The sequence below is a fragment of the Crocodylus siamensis genome, chromosome 2 (genome assembly GCF_052110815.1).
Source record: "Crocodylus siamensis isolate JL-2025a chromosome 2, ASM5211081v1, whole genome shotgun sequence".
Classification (NCBI taxonomy): Eukaryota; Metazoa; Chordata; order Crocodylia; family Crocodylidae; genus Crocodylus; species Crocodylus siamensis.
The window spans coordinates 119,277,069-119,297,348 of NC_143396.1; the positions used below are offsets into that span (position 1 = coordinate 119,277,069).

Here is a 20,280-nt window from a genome sequence, read left to right on the forward strand (position 1 = left end):
TAGAGACCCTCTGGGTAAAAATTCGTGGGGAATTCGGCACAGGGGACACAACGGTGGGAGTCTACTACAGACCTCCCACTCAAAGTCCCGAGCTTGACCAGGAGTTCACCCAGGAACTGACTGAGGCCGCTTGCTCCAGGACCTTGGTTGTCATGGGTGACTTCAATTACCCGGACATCTCGTGGGAAGATCACTCAGCTAAATCTGAGCGGGCGCAAAGCTTTCTCTCGTGCGTGGATGACCTCTACCTGACTCAAGAAGTCTATGGGCCAACGAGAGGCAAAGCGCTGCTTGACCTGATACTGGCTACGGGGGACGACCTAATCGGCGACCTAGTGATTGATGGGAAGTTGGGTGACAGCGACCATGAGCTGATCACCTTCACCATCCGCCGTAAAGCTGGCAAGTCAGTCAGCAACACAGAAGCCCTTGACTTCAGAAAAGCCGACTTTGACAAGCTCAAGAGGCTAGTTGGTCAGGCCCTCAGGGACCATGACCCCAGGGAGATGGGAGTTCAAAAAGAGTGGTTGCTTATCAAGGAAGCGATCCTCAGCGCACAAGCTAAATCTATTCCAACACGGAGGAAAGGCAGCAAGAAGGCACAGCAGCCCCCCTGGCTCTCCAGAGAACTAGCGGACCTACTGTGGCTAAAAAGGAAAGCCTACAAAGGATGGAGGACGGGATTCACCTCCAAGGAGGACTACTCCGCGCTGGTCCGGTCCTGCAGGGACCAAACCAGGAAAGCCAAGGCTGCAACTGAACTCCAACTAGCTTCAGGCATCAAGGACAGCAAAAAGTCCTTTTTCAGATATGTGTGGAGCTGGAGGAAAAGCAAGGGCAATGTTGCACCCCTGCTAAACCAGATGGGGCAACTGACAACTGACGCCCGGGAAAAAGCCAACCTATTAAATAGGTACTTTACGTCAGTCTTTCATCAGTCACACGGGATGCCCATGCCTGCTATGGGACAAGGAAATCTGGGTGAGGGGAATCCCCTACCCTCCATCAATGCTGACCTCGTGAAGGAACACCTTGAGAAGCTGGATACCTTCAAGTCAGCTGGCCCTGACAACCTGCACCCCAGGGTACTCAAGGAGCTGGCGAGCGTCATAGCCCAGCCCCTGGCACGGATCTTTGAAAACTCCTGACACTCTGGTGTAGTGCCCGAAGACTGGAAGAAGGCCAATGTGGTACCGATCTTCAAGAAAGGGAGGAGAGTGGATCCGGCTAACTACAGGCCCATTAGCCTGACTTCTATCCTGGGGAAGATCTTAGAAAAGTTTATTAAGGAGGCCATCCTTGAGGGACTGGCCCAGGCTAACATTCTAAGGGACAGCCAGCACAGGTTTGTTGTGGGTAGGTCTTGTTTGACCAATCTCATTTCCTTCTATGACCAGGTGACCTATCACCTGGACAAGGGAGAAGAGGTTGATGTCATATATCTAGACTTCAAAAAACCTTTTGATCTGGTATCCCATGATCGCCTCTTGGCCAAACTGCCCAGTTGTGGCCTTGGCTCCACCACGATCCGCTGGCTGGGAAACTGGCTTTGTGGTCGGACCCAGAGGGTTGTGATTGATGGCAGTCACACATCATGGTGCCCTGTGAGCAGTGGGGTCCCTCAAGGCTCTGTCCTGGGACCCATCCTGTTCAACATCTTCATTAACGATGTGGATATTGGAGTCAGGAGTGGACTGGCCAAGTTCGCCGATGACACCAAACTTTGGGGCAAAGCATCCACACCAGAAGATAGGCGGGTGATCCAGGCTGACCTGGACAAGCTCAGCAAATGGGCAGACGAGAACCTCATTTTGGGTGTTTAACACCGAAAAATGCAAGGTTCTCCACCTTGGGAGGAAAAACCTGCAGCACCCTTATAGGCTCGGCAGTGCTACGTTGGTTAGCACTACAGAAGAAAAAGACTTGGGGGTCATCATTGACCACAAGATGAACATGAGCCTGCAATGCGATGCTGCGGCTAGTAAAGCGACCAAAATGCTGGCGTGCATCCATAGATGCTTCTCGAGCAAATCCCGGGACGTCGTTCTCCCCTTGTACTCGGCCTTGGTGAGGCCGCAGCTGGAGTACTGCGTCCAGTTTTGGGCTCCACAATTCAAAAAGGATGTGGAGAAGCTTGAGAGAGTCCAGAGGAGAGCCACGCGCATGATCAGAGGTCAGGAAAACAGATAGTTGAAGGCCACTATTAAATCCCCCCTCAGTCTTCCCTTCTCTAGACAAAATAAGCCCAGTTCCCCCAGCCCCTCCTCATAAGTCATGTTCCCCAGCCCCCGAACCACTTTTGTTGCCCTCCACTGGACTCTCCAATTTGCCCTCATTCTTTCTGGGGGGTAGGGGAGCGGGGAGAGCGTAAAACTGAACACCGTATTCCAGATGTGGCCTCACCTGTGCTGAATAAAAAGGAATAATCACTTACCTTAACCTGCTGGCAGCACTCCTATCTGTGTAGCCCTGTATGCTGTTAGCCTTTTGGCTACTAGGGGACACTGTTGGCTCATATTCAGCTTATTGTCCACCATAACCTCCAGGTCCTTTTCTGCAGAGCTGCTGCCCAGCCTATCAGCCCCAGCCTGTAACAGTACATGGGATTGTTCCTTCCTAAGTGCAGGACTTTGCACTTGTCCTTGTTGAACCTCGCGAGATTTCTTTTGGCCCAATCCTCCAATTTGTCTAGGTCACTCTGAATCCAAGGCCTACCCTCCAGCTTGGTGTCATCTACAAACTTGCTGAGGGTGTACTCTGTGCCATATTCCAAGCTGTTGATAGAGTTATTAAACGAAACCAGCCCCCAAACTGACCCCTGCAGCACTACACTTGATACCATCTACCAAGTAGATATTGAGCCATTGATTACTATTCTGTTCACCTTAAGTCCATTCATCCAATCTATGTTTCCTTAGCTTGCAGTCAGAATTATTGTCCTGATCTTACATAGGAAGGATCTGAGTCATAAAGTAAAAATTTCACTAACTTTGAGCATCCAATTTTATATGCCCAAGATCTGATTGGTCAGAATACATAGTATCACATAACAGTATGAATGTACAAAGCACCATTCCCATTGACTTTAGTTGGATCTGTGATTGCTCAGCATTTCTGCAAATCAAGTTTTCAAGTTAGGCAGCTAAACAGTGAGGAACTCATCAATAGTGACCACTTTTGAAAAAATGGGTTTAACTAACTGGTCCAGCATCACCCAGGATGTCTATAGCAGAGGAAGTGTCTGAATCCAGCTTTGAGGATTCATTTGTAAAGCTTTTGTTCTTGTTAATGTTGTTTTGTTTGGTTTTGATGGGCAAAATAACATAATTTTTGCTATATTCATTCTCAAAGATAACTGAACAAGTTTTATGGAACTTTCAAAAACAACCAGTCTCAGGCAATCACCTTTTATTGACAATTTTTGACCAAATAATACAATTTTGGCAAAAGTATAAACAGCTGAAAACAGAGGAAATGTTAGATACATCGTAACTGTAGGTAGTACTGCTGCCCCCACCAATAATCTTGTTGCAAATTCATCCTCCATCATGATACACAAAATCAGTCAAAGGGATATTACCATTACTTACTATGTGTCTTTAGTATAGTAGGAATGTTCTGTTGAGTCTTTTCATTGACTTCAGTGGTTTTCAATTAAAACTTTTGCATAAGTAGCTGCCATGAAATCAAAGCATGTCTTGGAAATGAAGTTATTACTATTACTGTGATGAAGGTACTACTGACCTCTGCACCACTGTTTACATAACCTTTCATTGTACCCTGCTGAGAGTCCATCTGCTATCGGACTCCTGCTAATGCTGCACTAAGTGAAATTGCCCCCCCTCCCTCCCACACCAGCAGTAAATCAACAAGAAATTATTGTCCACTGAATACTTCCACACTGGGGAACTTCACTTAATCACAGTTATAGATACAGGTATTGGAACTAAAATAAAAATGCCCTCAGGTGTAATATTTGCAGTGCATGCACCTAACAGAATACCAGATGTTTATGTTAACTTTAGGCCTTTAAATTAGCATATAATATATATATATATATACACACAAATAAATGACTGGCTTAGTCCACAAAGCTCTATCTGTGTCTCCATTCTTTTCCAGTCTTCTCTTGTTCCCGCATACATTGCAGTCTGATAACTTACATAAGAGGGGTGCATCAGGACCTGGGAGAACAGCTGTTCACCAGAGCTCCCCAAGGGATAACAAGGTCTAATAGCCATAAACTCCAAGAAGGCTGATTTAGACTAGACATAAGAAAAAAGTTCTTTACTGTGCAAGTGTCCAGGGTCTGGAACAAACTCCCCCCAGAGGTGGTGCTGTCAAAAAAGAGCTGGATATATTTCTTGCTGGGTCACTTGATCCCAGCTGACTTCTTGCCTATGGCGGGGGGGGCTGGACTCAATGATCTCATGAGGTCCCTTTCAGCCCTTAATGTCTATGAAATCTATGAAACTTTGTTTCTCACTGCAGAGTTCCCTTCCTACAGTATTATTACAGAAGAAGGTATAGGGCTGTACAGGCTCTGGAAAGCCTATGTACAAGAAAACAGAATCTTCTTTGTTAGTCATTGTCTTCTACAGGATCCTTTATATATTCTGGATCTGGTGTAGCATTGGTCCATCGCATCAAGTGAGAGTGGGAGGAGCAAACCCTATGTGAAAGCAATAACACAGGAAGTGCAGGAAGAAACAAGGAGTAGAGTTTTCACTTCTCCTTGCACTGTCTCTATATTTCCATGAGATGTGGCATTTGTGATGGTTCCTCATTAACCTTTTCTATAACAAACATACATAACAAAGTAAATCAGATATGAGACATTTCTGCTTTTTTAATAAAGAGGTCTTTTAACATATTATTTTTAATATATTTTTCATAGGCAAGCATTTCTATTATTTAGAATGCATTTTTCTGAGTCCTTGGTTCATACTGTGCTTGCAAGAATTTTGAGTACCTATGTAGGCTACAAATGTTTGAAAGCTGCCATAGTACATCTTCAGTGCCTTTTATTATGTTATATATATATATATATATATATTTTATTACATGTGAATAAAATCCTCCTTCACGTAACCAAATTAAAGTCAGTGGCATTATACACCAAAGATAAGTTTCATCTAGCACATTTATTTGAACTGGAAAAATGGGTTATAAACAGTTTTATGAAATTATATGATCACAGTTCAGAGACACTGAGAATGCAAATGTGTGGAGAAAATGTATAAGTATGCATTGATTTAGAATGGAAGAAGAAACCACATTAAACAATGTAGTGGCTTCATATTAGGATTGTCAAAATGAAATAGATTGGATGAGTTTTTTCAAGGCCTATTCCATCTCTAGGCATCCAACACACATTTTTAAAACAGTAACATTGCAACCTAAAAACCAAATCCAGCAAACACTAGCGGGCACCAAGTTAATCACCATGAGTAATTGCATGAAAATCTCAGGAGAGGCAGAAATATACCATGGTGCAGAAAGGGTAAGAAAAAGAGTAATGCAGCACTAAGTCCTACAGAAATCTTCAGAATAGCCTGTACATGAGACATAAGTGGTGCTTCAGCATCTGCACAGAGGTAAATATCATCCCATAGTTTAGTAATCAGCACACCAGTATGGAATTAAATCCTAACCTGTCAGCTCTCACTTGCACTTTCCCTTATTAGCCTAATGCATTGATAAAAATAAAATTAACTAATGTTGTGAGTTATTTGTAAAATATTCTGTGTTTCTCAGATGGAAACAACTTTCAAAAGGTAAATGAAATGTTCTTGTTTTTCATGGGTAAATTTCAGTATTTCTGGGAGAGCTTTTCATCCCATCATCATGAACTATAGCTTAGGAATTAAAATTCATCATATTCAGAATTTATAGCAAAGAGCCTGAGTTAAACTCACAAAAGTAATCACATTTTGAGCCAAATTTACAAAGCAGAGCAGGATGATAGAAAAGATTAATATATATGCACAGTTTCTGTTCCTATAAAACCTCACATTTCAAGGTGCAAAAAAAGTAATTTGTTATACACAACATATAAATCCGGCACCCATAGTTGCCAGTTATTGCAGGAAAACATCAGCAACAGTTACCTATGTTGCCTGGACAAATATTGATTTTCATGTGTAAATATGGCTCAACTGCAACCTTACAGAGAGAAGAAGTAATTAAATCAAGCACCCCTTACTCTGTCACATACATTTTTAAGGACCATCACTCTTTAGGTTCTAACTGGAACTTAAGGAATTATTTAGCAGTACATCTGTCTCAGTGATGCTCAGCCAGGGAGCCACATCCCCCTTGGCTAGGGACAGAAATTACACATAAACCAGTATAAGTAATTGGAAACAGATTCAAATCTGTAAACACATCAGAAGTTCATCACACATAAACCACTTTCAAAATGGCCAAAACTAGTCTATAGCAAAGGATGGATCTGAATCCAGTGTTGAGGATTCCTTTGTAAAGGTTTTGTTTGCTTTTGATGGGAAAACTAAGATAAAACCTGGATGGATGTAGTATCAGACTTAATTGATTTAGGTTAAATTGGTTTATTGAACTTCTGTCTCAGATCCCCTCTAGATTCAAGTTAACTCACAGTCCCCCAGCACACCAGGATGCTTTGTACTTTCCCCATAGCTCCCACACACACCCGTCACAGGGCAGGTGAGCTAGCTTTGGCCCAAGCTGTCTGCTCCAGCTGAGCAGGGAGGCATGCATGCCCTAGCATCCCCCAGCATGTGGCCTGGCCCACTGCAGGCATGTGGCTGCATTTCCAGAATCAGAAGCAAGTGCCTGTTCACTTGTTTATTGGTCCCATCTATGAAGCTTAGACTAACCTTTGAAGGTTGAATCAATTCAGCCTCAGTCTTTTTGACTGTGTGTACTTAACCCCGGGGTGCTGGGAGACCCTTTTAGGAGTGCCTTATAAAGTAAACACATAACCTGATTCACAAGATAAACCCCAAGATTTCAAATAGGAATATATAGCATTAAAAGCATTTTTAGCTCTTGAGGTCTTTCTGAGTTCTTGGTTAGGGAAGAATTGGAAGAATTGCTCTATTATTTTTCCATTTGTTAGGAACTGGCATTTTCCTAGAGGAGTCTTGTATCTAACAAGGGGAGCCTTGAATCTAAAAAGATTAAAAACCACTTGTCTATCTACTATGGGCATGATGGCCCTATTCTGTTCTCATTGGTATACAGCCTCAGTGAAATAAGGCCAGTTAAGGTAGGATATTTAATACATTGTAACTCATTATTCCTTTCAGAAGCTTGAGCTGGTAATTCCTTGTATATGCTTCTTTTTGCACTCTTCTTACCGTGGACGCATAGAGAAGTGGAGAAATCAGAGTTCTCATGTGGAAAAGAGAGGTCCACCCAGATAATAAAAGGCCTAGCTTAGCTGAAGAAACATGGTGGTTTTGGCAGTGCTGAGATGCTGATTTTTTTTTTCAGAAGGAACAGCCAGGCAGAGACTACCAGATGGAGAGAACCAATTCAGACTTAATCTAATCAAATCCTGATGGGAGCAGACAGTATCCAAGAACTGCTGCTTCCAGGTTTCCTGTCAAATAGTGCTCTCATTCAGACAAACAAAAAGAACCATGCAGCCTGAGTTTTGAAAATGAAGGAATGGGCTAGTAAGCTTTTGAGAAAGGGAGCAAACCATGCAGATTTGCAAAAATTTCCTAATCTAAAACTTCTCTTGTGGGTGGGGCTGCAAAGGAGAAATAATATAATTCTGGCACTCTGGTTGAACTTGGGAGACCAGGGATCAATTCTCTGCTCTTCCAAGCTATATAACCTTGGGCAAGTCATACAAATAATTAGTAAACATGTCGAATAACACTGGACCCAGGGCAGACCTCTGTAGAACTCCATGAAAAACCTCCTGCCATTCTGATGTGGATCTGTTTATATAATTACCTTTGCTTGTGGCTATTAAATGAGTTCTCTATCTATCTAATGGTCATTTTGTCTAGCCTGCATTTCTCCAATTTGAAACTGTCATGTGAGACCTTTTCAAAAGCCTTGTTCAATTCCAGATACACTATATCCACAGCATTCTCTTCATCCACCCATATAGTTACTTTTGTCAAAGAAAACTATAACATGCTGTCATCTAAACCTTAGAGACTGAATCATAAAAAGCAGGAAGGGTCAGGGTGTTGTAGCAGTACTGGTCCAGGAAATATACTACAAGAAAGGATTTTTGCAATATGCTTTTTATTGGGAGAGCTCTTAGACATGCTTTTGGGCATCATGCACTCTTCCTCAGGCAGACAGGCTGAGCAGAGAGAAGGCTTCATGTAAATGCCAACAGTCTGCTTGGAAGGATGGAGGAGAACTTTTAACTAGTAGAGAATAGGTGTTATCAGGAGCTGTTAATGCAAAAGTGCATTAAAATAGGCAATCTATTTAGTGGCAGAGTGAGACAATTTAAGAATTTAAGAAAACCACTGGACTAGATAACCACTGGAGGTCCCTTCCAGCCTTACTTCTCTATGCCTATCTTTTACTGTATCTATTGCACCCAGTTCCAGTATTACATGATATGCTGTGCACTAGATGTGTGGTTATATGTATTCCCAAGATCTTTGTATTACCTAGGCAGAAAGGGTTGAGTTCAATCAGTCTGAATTACCTTCCCCTTCTTTCTAAATTTGCACTTTCCCTCAATAATGTTAAATATACTCATTCTGAGACAGAGATGTTGTTTGAGGGCATAGTTCTACAGCTTTTCTTTTGCACAGCACACTATATTGCTGCTTCTCTTGGGAAATTAGTGAGTGCTAGCCAAAGTACTTCACTGTGCAGTGAGCAGATTGAAAAATCCAAAATAGAAATGAATCCACCATCAATATATTTAATCAATGATTTAGTTTTCAATGATAAAACTACTGGGACAATTTAGACTATAAGGGTTAGGCATGGGGTAGTAGTCTGGGCAAGGAAATGTGAAGAAGTCTTGACCTCCTTCCCAAATGAGTTCACATATGTACAGCAGCAAATTGCAGGTGTGCTGGTGTTATAGAAATAGACCCAGGGCAACAAAATATTCTGCAACTAATTAACTTTATGTTCCAGCCAATTATACTTCATCCTTCTCAAACATCTGCTGAACAGCAAAAATGCAAACCTTTTCAATGTTTTATGCATGCTGCAACTCCCATAGCAATAAATTCAAAACTTAACACTTTATGTTGTTCATTCCTTAGTGTGTCTGTGTTTTAATGCCTTCATCTAAAATTCCTGTATCTTTGAATTTTAGACATGATAATCATATTTCATATTTCTACCAGAATTGCTTAGATAGTGTTTATGCTATAATGTCTGTCTCCAAATGAAAGCATCATTTAGATCTAATAATATATAGCAACCAGGTCTTCATTACTGACAAAACAGCACCCATTTCTTTCGAAGGACCTATACATTGCTTATTTGCCTCAAAAATAAGCGTAAAACAAAGACTGCTATTGTTAAAAGGATATTACCTTCAGAAGCTTGCTCAAACACAAGCGAAACGTCCATTCAAACTTCCAATGAAATCAAAAGTGAGTTTTCTATGGACATGAGCCCATTACTCCTGATTCACACACATTGCAAATTTTTATCCAAATAAGTGTTTGGAGCTACTGCTGATTCTAGAGAGAATCAGGTAATATTTTCAAACATGCATTGTACTGCATAAATTATTCTCAAGCATATATTGAACATCTGAGAGGCTGTGATTAGAGCTGGTTAGAGATTTTGAAACAAATTGTTTTTTGGTTGGAAAACATCCGTTTGTCCAAACCAAAATCTCTGCTGGCTCATCTTTACTAGTTTCAAAGAGACGTTAATATCTGATCAAAGCTAGGCATGCTTACCCATCCCAGAATAGCCAATGATCTGTAAGCCATGTGGGATCATGAAGAAGTACAGTGGCTCAGTGAGCTATTTTGGTGCCTGGGCCAGAGGAGGAGTAATTATGTTGACCACTGGAGAGCAGGAGGGTAGCAGGAGGGTGCACTGGGGGATGGGGAGCAGAATCTTACCTGCCTCTGCTCCCTCCACTCAAGTGTACCAGCATGATTTTAGGACTACATGATTCTGCTATATGTGAGAGAGAAACTCACTGCATGCTGGTGCAGCAGCCTGGCCAGTTCAGATTCCTCAGGGATGTTCCTGCTGCCCTGTTTGCTTCCTCTCTCCCACAGATATGCTTCTGCTTCAGGGCTGTGTTTCTCATGGCAAAGCTGGGGAGGGGGGGCACATTCCACTCACTTCACTCACCCCCCACATAAACTACCAGGCATGGGGCAGAACCTGCCCAGATCCCTATGACTGAGCTGTGCAGGGTTGCCCGTGCCATGAAAAAGACTCCTTGGGGCAAATGGGACCATGCTGATGTCCCCACCAAGGCTAGGGACAGAAATTATACATAAATTGGTATAGGTGATCAGAAACTGGCTCAAATCTGTAACAACACAAGTTCAGTGTATGTAGGAGAAGTACAGCTCCTCACTGTAACTGAGAATACTTTGCAGGAAGCATTCTGAGTTATAACAGTCTCCCAGACCAAACAGAAGTTCACTGTTGGTTCCAGGCATGGGCAACAGGTGCCTCTTGTGTCAGGGGGGCATGTGCCCCCCCAACAGCAGTCAGCAACTGGTGGGAAGGTCCCCAGTGGCCAATCCCACTGACCAGGGGGGTATCCCGGCAGCCGATCGCACTCACCAAAGAGTGGCCGCACCATGCCGCTTCTGGAATTCCCACAGCCACTTCCAGAAGTGGCCCCACTCCCCGGCTGGCACTTGTAGGGGGGCAGCGGTGCTCCCACCTTTACTCCTGCCCACTGCCTAAACAGGGAGTGAAGCCTGGCAGGGGGTGCACCGGTGTTCTCAGGAGGTACCCATGCACCCCCGTGAGCCCCCTATGTGTTGCCACTGGTTCCAGGGGGGAGGGGAATCTAGCTTCTGGCTGCCAGTTAGAGGGTGCTCCAGTACACCTGCTCCACCCTTCATCAGGGCCTGAAAAGCCCTCAAATTGACCCCCCCATAGACTCCTTACCACCCCCTTCTGAAAACAGTAGCAGGCAGTGCAGACAGAAGTTACAGGAAATGATCTGTTTTGAAACATCGTCATCTGCACTCTCATACAAAGAGGGTTCAAATTTTCATCCAGTCAGGCATTTTTGAAGCTATCTGCAGCCATGCACTTGTGTTTGGTCATAGCTACAGACCACTTTCTGTGGCCAGATAAAGCAAAAATTGTTGCTTCATTTTGCACCTATAAACTGCTTTCAAAATGCCTGGAACCAGTTTAAGATAAACCTGGATGGATGTAGTATCATCAGATTTAACTGATTTAAATTAAATTAGTTTATTGAACTTCTGTCCTAGATCCCCTCCAGATTCAAGTTAGCTCAGAGTCCCCCAGCATCCCAGGATGCTTTACACCTCCTCTGCAGGACAGGCTGGCTAGACTTGGCCCAAGTTGTCTGCTCCAGCTGAGCAAGAAGGCATGCTCTGCCACCCCTCAGCTTCTGGCCTGGGCCACTTCAGGCATGTGGCTGAATTTCCAGAATCAGAAGTGAATGTCTGTTCACTTGTTTATTGATTTACTCTTTGAAGCACAGACTAACCTATGAAAATTGAATTGATATAGTCTTTGACTGGGTTGTACTTAGCCTAAATCAGTGAATACTTATTTTCCCCCCCCTCCCACAAATTATGCTACTGAAGGTGGAGTTTCAAGTCCTTAATCTGCACCAGGAAGAACAGAGCTTGAACACTTATCTGTTACATCACAGCTCATGGTTCTTCCCACTAAATTATTTGGAGGTTGGATAAGGGTCTCTCCATTATAAACTTCCAAACATCTTGGATCCATCCCAATGTGGAATGGAAAACAGAAATTAAAATCCTGAAAATTTTGCTCAACAGCAAAACTGTTTCCTATTAAGCTTCAACCTTCAGTACAATAACTAACACATCCCAAATCCCAACATGACAAAGTTTGGCTAATATTGTCTGTTAAATAATTCGCATTTCTCCCATAATTAAACCTTGGTGATATACAATTCCTTGTAGGTTTGACCCTCAGAAAGGCTTTTGGTGTCAGCTACTAGAAGGAGGGAAGACAAAATGCCTGGGAAAGAGCAAAGGCCGAAAATACCCACCAATGGATCAAGAGGTACAGGTTTTCTATAGATATTAGTCAGTATTTGTGTATACCTGATGGAAAATTAGGACTAGAGAACAAAAATAAAGAGCAGTTTTACAGATTTTTACCCATGCTACTGCAATAGTGCAAAACAGTAGAATCTGGATCATTTGTATTTAGGTGGTTTACAACCAACTTAGTTCACAGAGGGCATGTCTACATGTGCAATTACAGCACATGAATAAACTGTGGAGCCTATTGCTCTAGAGTTAATTGCTCCTGGGCACACCATTTGAATACATTCCAGAGCAATAAGCTCTGCAGTTTATTCAAGCACAGTATGTGGAGCCCAGTCAGAGCAGCCCCAGCTGGTAGAGGTGTACAGGGGGCACCCTACAAGCTCAGGGCTGCTCCTGTCTGGCTCAACAAGCTGAAGAAGGGCTGGCTAGGACACAAGGGAGCTTCAGTTTGGGGGCTAGCCAGGAGACAGACATCACACTGAAGCACCCTGGTACCCCAGCCAGCTGGACAGTGCACTCCTGCAGTCTTTTTTACTCTGCAGCAAAATAGTACTTGTACTTTTTTCCTGCTGTAGAGTAAATTAATTTACTCTAGCTTAATATGGGTGCACGTGTAGATGCAGAGATGTTTCTTGGGCAGCTAATTAGTCAATTGTGCAGTAAAACTCTTGTGTAGACATGCCGAGGGCTGCCAAATTAAAGATAGGCTGCTCAAGTGTTTGCCATGACTTTTACTTCAAAGGATACTTCTTCTCTAATTACTTGGAGCTCACCAGCAAACCCATATAGCTGTTTACTGTGGCTCTATATATATCCCCAGGTAGTTTGCAAACCCTCATCTTTACAGGGTAGTAAGGATACTTTGAAAGACGCTTTCAAAGGATCCAGATTCTATTGACAAGTTTTAAAGAATATAAAACATTTGTTTAGACGGATTCTACTAATACTAAATTAATTCACTTTGAGTACTAAAAATGCTGATGCATGTGCCTTAAGAATTTTAATAAGCCTGTTAAGTTATTTTTAAATGGGGAGGGACAGAAAGGAAGAGTCATGTCAGTAAGGTAGGATTTTTCCTTGTTATTTTGTACCGGCATGTCCTTTTCTGAGGCAAACTCTCTTTGACTATTACTTTCTCCTCCCTCTCAGTCTCGAGCTTTTCTTTCAAGCTACTACAGAGATCACAATGTGGAACTGTCCAAACTACTGCATAGACTGGGACAACCTCTGCCATCATGGCTCAGACAGGAACTACAGAAAGTGAGATAGCACTGAATTTCAGAGGACCAAAGCCTCTAATGACATTTGCCTTCACCATAAACCCCTTTGCTTTCCCCAACTTACATGTGATCATCACTGGAGGGCTTCGTAAATAACTCTTTCTAAAAAAAAACCCCACAAAAACCCACAATGAATAAAAAGAAAAAAAAAGAAAACTGTTATATATGCACGTGCTGGCAGTTATTCTCATCAATCCCTTTGTCAGCTTCCAGGAAACAATATGGAGCTATGTGGCATTATTCTTTATCCAGACTGGGACTCTCACATAGTTTAGTCCCTCTGCTTACCAGAAAGATCCACAAACTGTATGTATGATTGATAGTCTTCACCGTATATGACAAATTACAGTCTGTCAGGACACAAGCAAAGGACGGGAACATCTCTCAGTGGATTGTGAGGTTGGTCATTAGTTTTCTTTTCTATTTGTTCTTTGTTCAGTTTGCAGGGTAAGAAATCAGGGTACACATCATTTTACAGGGGACATTTCATACTTTGCACTAAGGTGCCCTAATAATAACTAAAAATTATAAACTATTTATTAAAATTGAATAGTTGTCTTTGCTGCTTGAACGCAAGTTGTTCAGCCCATGTTGTGTAAAATTTTTTGCTGGCACAACTCTATGCAGTTTTTGAGAGATTTGGTTCATAGTCATAGGCTTTCCTTTATAACCTTTTTCTTCCCCAAAAAGATGTACCCTGGTCCATTGGACCAATGTGGGTCTCTGAGGTTAAATGCAGAAACGTGACTTTCCTCTTGGTGGATTTAGTAGTGAACCTCAACAGAATTGGCTGATAGAAAACTTTGTGCACTCTGCTGAACTGCCACTTTTACTCAGTTACTTTGCCACCCCTGATAAGGTTCTTCATCATGCTTGTCTAGCTCCCACAGTGCTTGTAACAAAGACTTGGGATGTGAAATCTTATTAAATAGTTTGTCATAATGTCATTGGTGCTCATAAAACCAACATCAAAAAGGTCAAAAAATCTAAGCGGGCCATTAGCCTAGTTATCTGCACACTGACAATGGCTTAATTCTGAAAATTTGGTCTTGAGACCAAATATTGTTACTCTGAAGCCTTTAAAATAGGGAAATTGGGTAATAGTTCTTCTAGAAAAGGCCTACAGAATTTTAAAAAAATGTCAGTACAAATGCATCTGGGTTCCATAGAAATTATTTATAAGCTTATAGTATTTAATGAATACTATACAATCCTTCCTATACAATTTTTAAACCAGTCACTATAAAACAAAAAGGAATACTATCCATAATATATCAAATATTTCATTTATAGTTTTTTACTTACACATTGAGATACTGTGTTTTTGGATAGACACAAACCTAGTTTTATATGCCCACTTGTTGTACATGCTTTTTAGATTATACAAAGTATAGATTACTGTAGATATGATATTGTGAACACTGTTGTATTCCTTGGTATAGTAAGGTCAGGTTTTCAAGGCTGGGAAGTAACTCAGCTGGATATTTAAGCTATGCAATGAAAACCCATGCTTACAGACATGATTTGGTGAGCAAACAAATCATAGAAGCATAAAAAATAAGGGTTGGAAGGGACCTCAGGAGGTCATCTAATCCAACCCCCTGCTCAAAGTAGGACCAGCCCCAGCTAGATCATCCCAACCAAGACTTTGTCTAGCTGGGGGTTAAAAACCTCCAAGGATAGAGGGTCCAGAACCTCTTTGGATAATTTGTTCCAGTGCTTTAATGCACTCCTAGTGAGAGAGGTTTTCCTAAGATCTAACCTTAACTATCCCTTGCTGCAACTTGATACCATTGCTCCTTACTCTGTCATCTGCCACCACTAAGAACAGCCTAGCTCCATCCTCTTCGGAATCACTCTTCAGGTTGCTGAAAGCTGCTATTAGTCCCTCCTACCCCAACCCCAGTCTTTTCTTCTCCAGACTAAATAAGCCAAGTTCCTTCAGCTTCTCCTCAGAAGTTATGTTCCCCAGCCCTCTAACCATTTTTGCTGCCCTAGGCTGGACAGTCTCCAGTTTGTTTGAAACTGGACATGGTACTCCAGGGCATTTTTACATGTGCTCTGGGACACGGTGCAAGGTACTTTAATTAGTGAGCTGTGCTAATTAAAAGCACCCACGCCTCATATGTATCAGCATCCCTCATGCTGAAAAAATGGTGGTGGGTGCTTTGAAATAAAACATGTTCAAAGTGGGGATGCATGGGGACACTGATACACGTGACAGGAAAGGCTGCCAGAGCAAGTCAATTTCCATTCTCTGGCAGACTCAGGTAACTGAGTTTGCTCCGATGCGCTGGATTTCCAGCATGGAACATTGTTCTGATGCACTGGCAATGCTCCTGCTAATGTGACCCAGTATACTGTTAGCCTTCTGGGCAATAAGGGCACACTATTGGCTCATATTCAGCTTACTGTCCACTGTAACACCCAGGTCCTTTTCTGCAGAGCTGCTGCCCAGCCAATCAGTTGCCAGCCTGCATGGGTTTGTTTCGTCCTAAGTTCAGGACTTCGCACTTCTCCTTAATGAACCTCATGAGATTTCTTTTGGTCCAATCCTCCCATTTATCTAGGTCACTCTGAATCCTAGCCCTACCCTCAGCATATCTACTATTCCCTCAGCTTGGTGTCATCTGCAAACTTGCTGAGGGTATACTCCATCCCATCATCCAGGTCATTGATGAAGATCGTGAACAAAACCAGCCCCCAACCCCTGGGGCACTCCACTTGATACCGGCTGTCAACTAGACATCAAGCCATTGATTACTACCCTCTGAGCCCAATAGTTCAGGCAGTTTTCTATTCACCTTACAGTCCATTTATCCAACCCACATACCCTTAGCTTGCTTGCAAGAATGTTGTGGGAGACCATATCAAAAGCCTTGCTAAAGTCAAGCTATATCATGTTCATGGCTCTTCCTGCATCCACAGAGACAGTCATCTCCTCATGAAAAGCAATCAGGTTGGTCAGGCATGACTTGCACTTGGTGAATCCATGCTGACTGTTCTTAATTACCTTCTTCTCCGAGTGCTTAGAAATGAATTTCTTGAGGATCTGCTCTATGTTTTTTCTAGGGATGCAAAGGAATTATTCCCACCACTTTATACAACGCAACATGAAACAGTGCCACTTCTTATTTCCCTATTTCCATTATCTGGATTTTAAGACTTGGTTCAAAGGACTTGGGAACTTTAAAATTAGTTAGGCACCTACAGTCTTCAATTTAAGACCCAAATTGCAACGTAAAAGACTGCTTAGCATTTGCCTATCCCTAGAAGCACCTTAAGTTACTATGTACCTTTTTTATTTGAATATTCCAGAGGGTCCCACACTTCTGTATGTATCCAAAACTGCCCAAGAACAAGCAGCTGAGCATCTCTCTCCACCTAAACCTAGTTGCAACCTGCTGTATCTATGTCCCCTGAAGGAGGATCTATTAGATGTGCTTTTAGCCAGCTAACACTGTCAGGCTTTTCTCTAAATGTGGAAGAAGTGCCCACCTTTTAATTAATAGCCTTGTTAGAGAGCTTTGTCAAGAAGAGGGATACCTGGTATCCACTAATACATGTTTAAGCATTGAACTTTATCTTCAGCAAGTCATCAGTAATTAAAATAAATTCATAATTTTAAAGTGAAAAGCTAAGGAAATTTCAAATACTTTGGGGTGGGGGAAGAGTTAACATTTTAAAGGGCTTTCATGGGAATGAAATGTGTGCCTTAAAATTTGCTGCACTCCTTTTGAAGGAGAAAAAAAGAAGACCAGCTTCTCACTTAGAAAAAAATGCAAATTTAAATCTCATTTAGGCAATAGCATTACATCCTTGAAAGACATTGCAGAACAGAGAAATCATGTTATTTCTCTAGCTTTGCCCTGTATTGTCATTTCTTACATTTTTAGACAGGTGTCACACGACCAGGATTTCTCATGTTCTCACTGATATGCTGGCATTAATGTGGCTTTATTATGTGACACATGACGATAAAATAACAGCATAAGATCTTATCCTTTCCTTCTGTAACAAGAGCTATCAATGCAGTCATTCTTCACAATGGCATTATTTTAGAAGTGTCTTTGTGCACTAGCTGTAAGTAAGTATTCTTGATTATTTTTCTGTTAGCAATCCATGCATTTATGGTTTGATATCAATGACTAAGTAACTGTTGAAAACATACACCACAAGTTAAACATATACAACCAACATGAATAGTAAACCAATTTTGAAAAGAGAAACAGCCTTTCTTTTTAGTTTCAGGGCCCAGTTTTGCATTTCTTCCATGTGAAGAACTCACAGGGAAATCAATAGTAGTTCTACTTCTGGGGAGACGGTAGGACTGGATATACAATTTTTTTCCCCTACTTCAGTTCAGTGTCTTAATAGCCAGTAGGTTCTCGTCTGCTCTTAGAAATATTTATTTATAGACTTGAATTAGTTTGGGCTCACAAGAGACGTGATCCAGTGCCCTTTGAAGTCAATGAAAGTCTTTCTATTAACTTAGGTGAGCACTGGAATGGACCCTAATTGCTTGTTTTTAGTAAACTACACCCATGTGATTCAGCTTTCACTATTTGAACTCCACCACCACATTGGTTTCTATTACTGTGTTACATTTATGCATTCTCCGTCTCAATTGACTCAGTCCTTCAATTTAATCTGTATGGCTTGATGTCTATCCCTATGTAGTCCTTCACAAGTTAAATGTGGATGAATTCTCCCTATACAGAACAGTTTCCTTGATTATTCCACCTTCACTCCTCCTGAATATACCTCCTTCCACACTCTTTATCTTGTGCAGCTCTGACTTTAAAAGACCTGTATAGACACAGGTGCCAGAGCCTGTACTAGATCTGTTTACAGGATTGACGTCTCAGTGCTTATAAAATTGAGTTTATATAACTGAGGTTGTCATTTAGCTATAGGCAATCAGAATAGCATCTGAAATCTTCTAAATTGTGTATTGACCTCTCAAGGTCTAAAATAAATTTTCCAGATTAACTGCTTTTAGACTCCTTTTTAATAAAACAAATTTTCTTTCAGATACAGAGTCAGTCTGCCAAGTTTCCCCAGAACAAATTAAAATGGTAGAATTATAAATTCTTGGGGGAAGAAAAAAGTTGCATAATGAAAACAGTGATGATCCAGACTTTGTAATGTGATAATGAGGCATTAGGGACATGATCTGAATTCAGAAACAAAGACCACTTTGCGGTATCAAATTGTATCCCCTGCCTCTCTTTCTTATTTGTATTAAATTGTGAGTGAAAGTAATGCTTATAAAAACTGCTAGCCCAATAGATTGAAAACCAGTCCTTGTTCACAGATTATCACAGAGGATATCCTAGTAGTTTCAGTACAAGATGCTACAACATACAGTGAATGTGATTTAGCCCTCAAATGAAGGGACATCTACCAGGGCTTAGAGGTAGTGCCATCCCTTCTTCAAGCCATTCCAGGGTCTCCATCACTGAGAGTTTCTCAAGGAACTGAAATTCTGTACATGTTCCTGAATATATCCCTCCTCACAATTGGTTCATACTAAAATTTACCCTTAAAATAGATTGTTCCTATCATTTTATTAGGAAATGTATATACAAATCAATATAAAACCAAAGACAAATACTATTTGAAGGACTACTTTAAAAGTGTACATTCTCAGTATAGGAAATTCCCCCATTAAGGGAAAAAATACTTATCCTTTCTTTATTCTCTTGTTTTCCTTCCAGTGCATCCCTTCAATGCAACTGCTAAGGTGTGGACCTGTCTATGGATTCGATCCCCCATCAGTAGTGTATCTAGCAAAAATAAATAAGGACTTGCGAACAACACAAACTCTTATATGTTAAATGTTCTACCAACAGGATAACTTTTATAAGACATAAACAGCATCATTTGGAAGTATTTGAAAAAGATAAACTTATTCATAGATCTGAGACATGGGGAAAGGATTATCTGCTTTGCAGACAAGGTTCCTCCTCCCCATTTTTCCCCCTATCTGACTAGAGCCAATCTAGTTTAGTGCTGGGTATATATTTGGTGTTCAAGGAAAAAAAGAAAAATCAACTTTGATCATTCAGAATATTTTTGTTTGTTGGGGGAGAGAGACAAAAGCTGTATTTGCTAAAACTGTTTTCAATAATTGATGTGTATACACCTTATTATTGTTTCTTCTCACTTCTACAGAATAAACATTTCTGCTGGTAAATTATGTACAAGAGTCTTTTTAGTACCTTATAAACACTAAGGGCTGAACCAAAATATTGCTCTGTGACTGGCCTCTTCCTTATATTTCAGGATATGCACTGACTCAGCTTCTCTTGTCCTCTGCATTTATCCTGTGCCTTCACGTGTCCTCAACATTGCAGCCCCTGATGCTTTGGGATTTACAGCTTCCTGCTGCATGGGAATTTTAAGTGTTGTAGACCAAATCAACTGCCTTACTCTTTGTCCTCCAGCTGTTGAGCAAAGAACATTAATTTTGGCAGTACTGCTGCCTATGTGCAAGTGACAGTGTATAATACACATTACAGGGCTGACTTTCAAAAATATTAGGCAACTACTTTCAATTTAATTCAATAGAAGCTGTGAATGCTCGGCTCTTCTTGTAAAATTGGCCCCTATACACAATCTGCTTAGGTATCTTAAGATTTTCAAAAGTGCCTAGTGATTTTTTGGGTTTGAGACATCTTAAAGGGGCTTGATTTTCAGAAGTTGCATGCTCACTGCTTTCCCCAAAATCAGGCTAATTTTTGGTATCTCTAGGCACCCAACATGAATAAGTATTTATTTATGTTATAGACATCTGTCAGAAAAAAAGG

The 20,280-nt window shown here is 41.4% G+C and overlaps 1 protein-coding gene across 2 annotated transcripts in view; it reads left to right on the top strand.

Moving 5' to 3' along the window:
* Positions 1–19,315, top strand: part of LOC149870672 (N-heparan sulfate sulfotransferase 4) — a 179,521-nt gene extending 160,206 nt beyond the window's left edge. For both annotated transcript variants that reach the window (XM_090036653.1, XM_090036654.1), the window contains 3 exons: positions 12,096–12,198; positions 13,338–13,867; positions 19,189–19,315. In XM_090036653.1, coding sequence (XP_089892779.1) covers positions 12,096–12,198; positions 13,338–13,457 — 223 coding nt within the window. In that variant the 3' untranslated portion in view covers positions 13,458–13,867; positions 19,189–19,315. The remainder of the gene's footprint in view (positions 1–12,095; positions 12,199–13,337; positions 13,868–19,188) is intronic.
* Positions 19,316–20,280: the final 965 nt, after the last annotated feature.